Source organism: Hemitrygon akajei, chromosome 10, assembly GCF_048418815.1.
Source record: "Hemitrygon akajei chromosome 10, sHemAka1.3, whole genome shotgun sequence".
Taxonomy (NCBI): domain Eukaryota; kingdom Metazoa; phylum Chordata; class Chondrichthyes; order Myliobatiformes; family Dasyatidae; genus Hemitrygon; species Hemitrygon akajei.
This window is the reverse complement of record NC_133133.1, coordinates 51,821,246-51,831,221: the sequence shown is the minus strand read 5'-3', so window position 1 is coordinate 51,831,221 and position 9,976 is coordinate 51,821,246. Positions and strand designations below refer to the sequence as shown.

At 40.1% G+C, this 9,976-nt stretch overlaps 1 protein-coding gene across 1 annotated transcript in view; it reads left to right on the top strand.

The window, feature by feature from the left end:
• The first annotated feature begins 418 nt into the window (after positions 1-418).
• Positions 419-9,976, top strand: part of LOC140734392 (exocyst complex component 1-like) — an 85,179-nt gene continuing 75,621 nt past the window's right edge. Inside the window, exon 1 of the mRNA XM_073058279.1 lies at positions 419-788. Coding sequence (XP_072914380.1) covers positions 665-788 — 124 coding nt within the window. The 5' untranslated portion in view covers positions 419-664. The remainder of the gene's footprint in view (positions 789-9,976) is intronic.

Here is a 9,976-nt window from a genome sequence, read left to right as displayed (position 1 = left end):
TGCACAAATAGGTATTGAAGCCATCCTTGAGCCGGAAAAGAAGAATGTTAGTGTTTAAATGAAGAAACGCAAGCAGCTTCATCCAGTTGACCCAACGATGGGTTTCGACCTATCTTCCACGACGTGCTGTGGAGTACCTCGGGCAAAACAAGCACGCCAGCATCATTCCCTCACCAGTGCCATTCCTCCGGCACCATTCAGTTACCAGGCAAACGAGGAGAGGATTAATCATAAACACGCGGGACTGGGCAAAAGGCGAGTCCGTCAGAGTGAAGGGTCTCGACCCTCCTCCGACGGTAGGTAGTGCGCGGGGTGCGAGTGTCAATCAGGTGGGCGGGGCGGGGCGGGGCGGCCAGCCTCGCTTTGGTTGACGAGCTCGAGCTGCACGCGTGGGATTTCCCTCGCGCGTCTGGTGGCAGGAAGCGCGTGTCGGTTGGCGAAGTCAGGAAGGTGCAGGGCGGATGTGTCACAGCAATCGTTTCTTATACAGTAGTAAACAGTTCATCTTTCTGCTAAGCGATCAACAACGACCAGAAATAATACGTATTTAGCCAAATTGTCCGTGTTGGTTGCAAGGGTTGCCCGATCATGTGTACAGCTACCTCATCTTCCGAGAGTTTCTGAGTTATTTTCAAGCGTTATTCGTGTCCTTTCTGTACCTGACATGATTGCCATTCGGAACCAGTTGCAGAAGGATTTTTTCACACCACAGGAAGAAAGGCTTCTGGGCTTGGTGTATGCCTGGAAAGCTGGAAAGAAACGGAAAAACTGCATATTATGTGCCGCAGGTGCGTGGGCTGTATGATTCTGAGCTGGGTGGTTTGTAAGAAGCCTTTACAGCGAGTTGTCATCCGGTTTGAAGTTGATGCGAGGAGCAAGTGCATCACGCAATCACTGAACAAAAGTTTTAGCTATACGTATGCAATTTCCCATGACTTAAATTGCTGAAGCTTCAAGTGCTACTATCTTGTTTTGAAAAAGAATCTAGTCTGCTTGTATAAGACATGTTAGATGTCGATTATAAGATGGGAACTCAATTTGCTTCTTCTGATTTGGAGCTTGAAATGCATCAGTATAATTCAAACTGAAAACGTCATAATGCACTTGATCTGATCATTTGCGTATTTTGAATGAGATGGTAATAAGCCAAGTTAAGCCTTAACACCTTAACAACAAAATGGTATGCTCAGTTTACGGTAAACCAGCTTAACGGAACTCACTCAGCAATATAAAATATATTTCCGATTTATAGCAAGAATCACCGTGGTAAATCGGCTAGATTTTTATCATGTCAAAATTTACTTGAATCATTAACTCTGATGTGTTGTACTACCGTATTAAACGTTGTAAAGTAGCATATGAGACAATTAAATAATTAGATTCTTAAAGGTTAAAGAAAGTCAAGGAAAGAGATGAAATCTGGTCTCACCGCACACACATTGAACAAATATTTAAAATCAAGTTTTGGGAATTGAAAACGTCAGTTGTTTCCTGCCCATTAGAATGTTTCGAATTTAGTTACTGCCTGAAAATACTTCATGATGCTTGAAGAAATTTTATTGAAGGTGGTGCAAACTATTGCTGGGTACAATTTGACTGCTGCTGTGGAGAAACCAAGGCAAGCTACCTATTGGTTATATGTACATTTAAGTGTGTTTCCTGATGGTGTTGCTACTGTGGTATTCAGTTGCTAAAAGAGGACTGTATGGTGATTGGATATTTATTTTTATATGAAAGAATGTTTTTTTAAAAGGTTGTGATGATAAGCTCTTATTAGGCTCATTGATTATTGTTTGGTTATCAATATCTGAACAGGAAGCCAATATATAGTCTATATATTTCAAGATGCATATTTATGTTTTGGAATTTCCCAGTTTAACTGAATTTCTAAATGTGTTACAGTGTAATGTGGTGGTTTTAACTGTACTTTGTCTTTGTGATTTCCACCAAATTTTGACCACCTTTGAATGTCCCTTTTTTTTAACCTAAGTGATCCAAATTTAGTGGATACTAAATGCACCACTTTGTTTTACAAGTTGTAAGGGAAAGCCATTTCAGATGTTGCATGTTCCAATGCAACTTCCCCATTTTACAGAAATATAGCTAATAATGTTGCTCTTTTGTACAGTTAGAGAACTAAATTTGCTTGTACTTAAGTCTCATTCTTAATTTGTGGCATCAGAGAAACTGCCTGGTGTTAATTACAATCTGATATACTGTTAGACAAATACTTAGACTGAAAAGCGTGGGCCAATATTTGTTTTGTTGCATTCAATCCACATCTTTGTTATCAGTTCTGGAGCTGTGTGGGAGTATCTTAATTTTCTTCTTATAAAAGTGGGAGTGGAAATGATTAAAATGTCTTGTATTTAATATGACTATTCCTCAGGATGTTTAGATGCAATTTGTAAAAATAATGCAGCACAACTGTTCATATCCCATTAAATGCTACATCTACTTTTGAATTGCCAGTCAGGTGAGGTTGTTGTTCCCAGGATATCGCAATGGAATATTGAATTACGGCCAGAAATTTCTGCGAAATTGTATTCATCAGTTCTGAGTTTGCCTAACTAATTTGCAAATAAATTAATTGAATTAAAAGTTGAAATATAAGTAAATTGTAAAATTATTATAAAAAATTAACAACTAATCTTCTTCCAGGCACTTTTCCCTGCAAGGGACCAAAGTGCTACACCTTCCCGTACACCTCCTTCCTCATCTCCAAAAAGTCCTTCCAGGTGAGGCAACACTTCACCTGCAAATCTGATGGGGTCGTGTATTGTGTCTGGTGCTCCTGATGTGGCCTCCTCTACAATGGTGAGACCCATTGTAAGTTGGGGGACTGTTTTGTCAAGTACCTCCACACCATCCTCCACAACCGGGATTTCTAGTGGCCAAACATTTTAATTCTGATTCCCGTTCCTGTTCCAACGTGTGGTGTCAATCCATGACCTCCTCTTGTGGCAAGATGATGCCATCCTCAGGGTAAAGGAGCAACTCCTTGTATTCCATCTGGGTGCCTTCCAACCTGATGGCATGAATATCAATTTCTCCTTCTGGTGAACAAATACCCCTACCCCCCCATTCCCCACTCTGATTTTTCACTTCCTCTCACCTGCCTATTACTTTCCCCAGGGTTCTCTCGTCCTTCCCTTTCTCCTGTTGTCCACTTTCCACTCCTATCAGATTCCTTCTTTTCCAGTCCTTGACTTTTCCCACCCACCTGGCTTCACCTATCACCTTCCAGCTAGCCCCTTTTCTCTCCCCTCCCCACCTTTTTTATTTTGGCATCTCTGGCATCTTTCCCCTTCCTTCTCAGTGCTGAAGAAGGGTCTCGGCCAGAAATGTCAACTGTTTACTCTTTGAGTTTATGCTAGCTGTAGAGCAGTCCCATTCTCCAGTTATTTTACTGTAACCTGCCCTCGTGCATTACCATTAATACTTCTGATTCTCCTACCAATTCACTTACATTTCAACATGTTTATGTGATGTAGAAGGAAGCTGGATTACCTGATCACACTGAACCTCAGAATCTAGTTTAGGGTATCGGAAGTATGAAATAATTGTATGACTTGCGCTGCCGCAACGCTGGATTCCCTTGATTTCAGTGGATGTATAATGGAGTCATGCTGAGTCACTGACAAGAACCTTGACTTGTTTCTGTTAATTTACTAATGCACTAAAGTCCCACAGTTGCTCTCTATTCTTCGAGTACTGATGTCAAGCACTGGTAGCTTTTTATAATTACTATTCCAAAAACCAGACCGTTGACCTATGCTGAATAATAATTTGTTGGTACATATACTATGTTGTATTTTTCTCAAGTGGAAATTTGTCTTTTGGGAACTATGACTACAGATACTTGCAAGCTTTGGTCTTGTGTGCATTGAGGCTTTTGGTCCCTGGATAGAATATACTATTCATCCTAGATGAAGTATGATATTCACAAATAATAGCTGAATAGAAGGACTGTATGAATTTTCATAGCCAGGAATATTGAAATAATTTACAATGATACGAGAGACAGTTCAGATTGGGGGAACTCTGAGCAAATCGTGCAGTGAGACTATAGTAAGTGACAGGCAGGTAGACTAAAGAGAGTCAGCGGATGTTGTTGACTTGTATTTTCCAAAGACCTTTGATATTTTGATACTTCGATAAATTGCTAAATTTCTTCACTATTCTTGGTTGGTGCGGCTGTAATGAAACCCAATTTCCCTCGGGATCAATAAAGTATGTCTGTCTGTCAAAGTGCTGCACAAGAAGCTGCTGTTCAAGCTAGAAGCTCGTGATATTTCAGCAATGGCTGACTAGCAGAAGGAAAAGAGAGGGAATAAAGGGGGTCTTTTCTAATTGGCTGCTGGTGACTAATGGTGTCCTCAGGTGTTGAGTCCATTACTTTTCATGTTGCATGTAGGTTATTTAGATGATGGGATTGATGGTTTTGTGGCCAGGTTTGTGGGCAATACAAAGATAGGTGGAGGGGCAGATCGTACTGTGGAAGCAAGGAGTCTGCAGAAGAACTTGGGTAAGTTGGGAGAATGGGAAAAAAGTGTCAGATGGAATGCAGTATAGGAAAGTGTATGGTCATGCATTGTGGTAGAAGGAACAAAGGTGTAGGCTATTTTCAAAACAAAGAAAGAATTGGGAAATTGGAGGTACAAAGAGTCTTTGGAGTCATTGTGCAGGATTCCCTAAAGGTTAACTTGCGGGTTGTGTCAGCACCAAAGAAGGCAAATGCGAGAGGATTACAATATTAAAGCAAGGATGTTGTGTTGAGGCCTTATAAGGTGTAATCAGGCCACATCAGGAGTATTGTGACCAATTTTGGGCGCTGTATCTAAGAAAGAATGTGCTGGAGGGATCCAGAGCAGGTTTACTAGAATGCTCCTGAGAATGAATGGGTTAATATGAGGAGCATTTGGTGGCTCTGGCTCTGGTTCTGTACTCGCTAGAATTTAGAAGACTGAGGGGGGACAGGAATCTCATTGAAATTTACAGAATATTGAAACCTCTTTACGAAGCTATCACGGAGAGGATGTTTCCAAAAATGGAAACATTTTTGAATGAAATCCTCTGGTCCAGGACCAGAGGGCACAGCTCAGAATAAAAAAACATACCTTGAGAACAGAGATGGGAAGGAATTTCTTTAGCCAGAGGTGAATCTTTCGAATTCATTGCCATAAGTGGCTGTGGAGGTCAAGTAATTGGGTATATTTAAAGTGGAGGTTGATAGATTCTTGATCAGTCACACATCACAGATTACAGAGAAAAGACAGGAGAGTGGGGTTAGAAGCATAGAAACATAGCACAATACAGGCCCTTCGGCTCACAAAGTTCTGGCGAACATATCCCAACCTTAGAAATTACTAGGCTTACCCATAGCCCTCTATTTTTCTAAGCTCCACGTACTTATCCAAAAGTCTCTTAAAAGACCCTATCTTATCTGCCTCCACCACCATTGCCAGCAGCCCATTCCGTTCTCTGAGTAAAATACTTACCCCTGACATCTCCTCTGCACCTACTCCTCAGCACCTTAAACCTGTGTCCTCTTGTGGCAACCATTTCAGCCCTGGGAAGAAGCCTGACTATCCACATGATCAATGCCTTTCATCATCTTATATACCTCTGTCAGATCACTTCTCATCCTTCATCACTCCAAGGAGAAGTTGCCGATTTCACTCAACCTATTCTCATAAGGCATGCTCCCCAATCCAGGCAACATCCTTGTAAATCTCCACTGCACCCTTTCTATGGCTTCCACATCCTTCCTGTAGTGAGGTGACCAGAACTGAGCACAGTAGTCCCAAGTGGGGTCTGACCAGGGTCCTATATAGCTGCAACATTACCTCTCGGCTCCTAAATTCAATTCCATGATTAATGAAGGCCAATACACCATATGCCTTCTTAACTACAGAGTCTACCTGCGCAGCTGCTTTGAGTGTCCTATGGACTCAGACCCCAAGAGACCTGTGATCCTCCTCACTGCCAAGAGTCTTACCATTAATACAATATTCTGCTATTATATTTGACCTACCAAAATGAACCACTTCACACTTATCTGGGTTGAGGTCCATCTGCTACTTCTCAGCCCAGTTTTGCATCCTATCAATGTCCTGCTGTAACCTCTGTCAGCCCTCCACACTATCCACAGCACCCCCAACCTTTGTGTCATCAACAAACTTACTAACCCATCCCTCCACATCCTCATCTAGGTCATTTGTAGAAATCATGAAGAGTAAGGGTCCCAGAACAGATCCCTGAGGCACACCACTAGTGACTGACCTGCATGCAGAATATGACCCGTCCTCAACCTCTCTTTGCCTTCAGTGGGAAAGCCAGTTCTGGATCCACAAAGCAATGACCTCTTGGTTCCCAAGCCTCCTTACTTTCTCAATAAGCCTTGCATGGGGTACCTTATCAAATGCCTTGCTAAAATCCATATACACTACATCTACTGCTCTTCCTTCATCAATGTGTTTAGTCATATCCTCAAAAAATATGATCAGGCTAGTAAGGGACAACCAGCCCTTGACAAAGCCATGCTGACTACTAATTGTATTATACCTCTCCAAATGCTCATAAATCCTGCCTCTCAGGATCTTCTCCAACAACTTACCAACCACTGAAGTAAGACTCACTGGTCTATAATTTCTTGGGCTATCTCTACTCCCTTTCTTGTATAAAGGAACAACATCTGCAACCCTCCAATCCTCCAGAACCTCTCCTGTCCCCATTGATGATTCAAAGATCATCGCCAAAGGCTCAGCAATCTTCTCCCTCACTTCCCACAGTAGCCTGGGGTACATCTCATCCGGTCCGGGTTGAGAGAGAAAAAGAAACAAACTTGTCATGATTGAATGGCAGAGCAGACTCGATGGGCCAAATGACCTAAATCTGCTCTTATGTCTTATGGTCTTATAGTGCTCCATATACTGTTTTAGCCCAGTGCTACAATGAAATGAAAATGTTTGATGGAAACTGAATTAATTAAGTAATTGATGTGTTTTATAAAGTTATGTGCAACTATGAATAGCTGAATTGAATTTGAATCAGAATTCTCTAACTGCACTGGGCCTGTACTATTTATCGAAATCATTCTGAATTAATTGTTTTCATGCAAGTTCCTTTCTGAATTACTGTGGCAATTGTGAAAATTCTATCTCCTATATTTCTGATTTGGGAGCTCATTAACTCCTCACATGCAATACAGACAAACAGACAGACATACTTTATTGATCCCGAGGGAAATTGGGTTTCGTTACAGTCGCACCAATCAAGAATAGTGTAGAAATATAGCAATATAAAACCATAAATAATTGAATAATAATAAGTAAGTACATTTTCTTACTGCATTTACTGACCTCTTGGGATGTACAGGCATTAAAGTTTTATCAGGAAATACATCTCTGGGTTATTTATTAGCACTTGTTGTTAAGCTTCCAAATCCCCACTAATAGCAATATGTTTGCAGTTACTAATGATATATTTTTGATGAAAAATGTCACTTTGAATTGGATGTAATTATGGCTGCATTTATATCTCTAATTTTAAAATTTTACTGGTTATGCAGCACTTAATTTCCTGTTTTTAGGTTGCCATTTTTGAATACAAATTGGGACTTTTCACTGGAACACAACAGAAAAATGGATGATCTTAGAGTTGTTAAAAATTATGAGGGGCAAAGATATGATGAATGCATACATTCCTAGAGTTGAGGAATCAAGAACTGGAACGTCTGCTTTTAAAATAAGATGGGAGAGTTTTGTTAAGAACCTGAGGGGCAACATTTTCATCGAGAAAATATCAGTATATAGAGTGAACTGTCAGAGAAAGTTGCTGAGGCAGGTACATTAACAACATTTAAAAGCAACTTGGATGAGTACATGAATAGGAAAAGTTTAGAGCAATGCAGGACTAGCTTAAATAGGCACCATGGTCAGCATGGTCACCTTTGTAGGAGCCACGTACAGAGTATCTGATCTCTATCTGCTTTGTATTCTGCGTTGCATGTTTATTATGGTAATATGAGTCACATGAGTGTTGACATGGTAAAAGGAAAGGGAATAAGTAATGTATTCTTGCTTATTTCATGGCAGTTAATAGCTTGGGACCGGTGGAGGTCATATCTTCTGCTGACTACTGAATATTGTTTAGCTTACACTTGGGTACGCTGAAGTTCATTGCTTCAAATTTGATTGTCTGCTAATTGCTAATATAAGATTGAATAAAGGATTCAACTGTTGGAACAACCATTGGAGCTGGGGGCACTCCATTCAAGTATAACAATTCTGTAGCGGCCACAGGCTAGCAACAATTGATTTTTTTTTGTTTTGGTTTGGTTTTGCTGCTATGTCCTTGGTTGACTTGCTTGGCCCAAAGGGCAAATACGAATAGCTCCCTTTAAAGTTCTTTCCTTATATCATTTTCTAATTGGGATTTTTAAAGCTTTTTTTAAAACTAATAAATTCAGATGTTCTTTAGGATAGAGGATGACTAATCTCCACTTTGAGTTTGTGGGTTTTGAAGTGACCGATAAAGCCAATATGGGAAATTCAGACATTGCCACATGCAGGCAGGTTTTGGGATTATGAGGTTGTGCACTCCTGCAGCTTAAGCACGGCTTCTGTGTGGTCCTGATGCACAAGCTTGAGTTTCTCAATATCCTCCCCAATGCTCCTTCTACACTTTGGAAAGTGATGAGTCAAGAATTCCCAAGAGACTGTGAGATGTTTCGTTTTCTCAAGGAGGTTTCTAGCAAATCTTCAAACGTTTTCCTTTATCTCTCTGGTAATTTCTTTCCATAATAGAGCTCAGAATACTGTGTAAATTTTGGGTGTGCAATGTTAGGCATGCAAACATTGTTACTTCCCCAGCATACTAACAACACTCCCATTAATTAAAAGCTGTTGTTTTTTTATAAAGAAAAGCAATTCTAAAGTTTATAGCAGTTTTCTGGGTTTGATTTTTTTTCACAGTGATTCTATAAGGATGGTTAATTAAGATTTTCTAGACTAAACACAACTATTGAAGCTAATTTTTCAGAGATTTTTTTAGCTAATTTTTTAAACTCTTTCAGATGCTTCACCAAAGCAGTCAACTGCAAGTAATGGATTTCCACAGCTTCATTCACAATTACACAAAATTCCGTAAAACATTGTGTTGAGAATCAGAATCAGGTTTATAATCACCAGCATGTGTCGTGAAATTTGTTAACTTAGCAGCAGCTGCTCAATGCAATGCATAATATAGAAGAAACAAGTAAAAATTAATTAATTAATTATACTATATGTATATTGAATAGATTAAAATGTGCAAAAGTGAATAATATATATTAAAAAAGTGAGGTAGTGTTTATGGGTTCAATGTCCATTTAAGAATCAGATGGCAGAGGAGAAGAAGCTGTTCCTGAATCACTAAGTGTATGCCTTCAGGCTTTTGTACCTTCTACCTGATGGTAACAATAAAAAACAGGGCTTGCTGTGGGTGCTGGGGGTCTTTAATAATGGATGCTGCTGACTACATTTACAATCTTCTGCAGCTTCTTTCAGTCCTGTGCACTAGCACCCCCCCCACCCCCGTACCAGACAGTGATTCAGCCTGTCAGAATGCTCTCCACAGTATATCTATAGAAGCCTTTGAGTTCTTTTTGTTAACATAACAAATTTTTTCAAATGAAGCTTAATGAAGTATACTCACTGCCTTGCCTTCTTCATAGCTGTATCAATATGTTAGGACCAAGTTAGGTCCTCAGAAATCTTGACACTCAGGAACTTGAAATTGCTTACTCTCTCCATTTCTGATCCCTCTATGAGGATTGGTATGTGTTCCATTGTCTTACCCTTCCTGAAGTCCACAATCAGCTCTTCCATCTTACTGACATTGAGTGCAAAGTTGTTGCTGTGTCATCATTCTGCTAGTTGGTATATCTCATTCCTGTATGTCCTCTGATCTCCATATGATGTTCTACCAACAA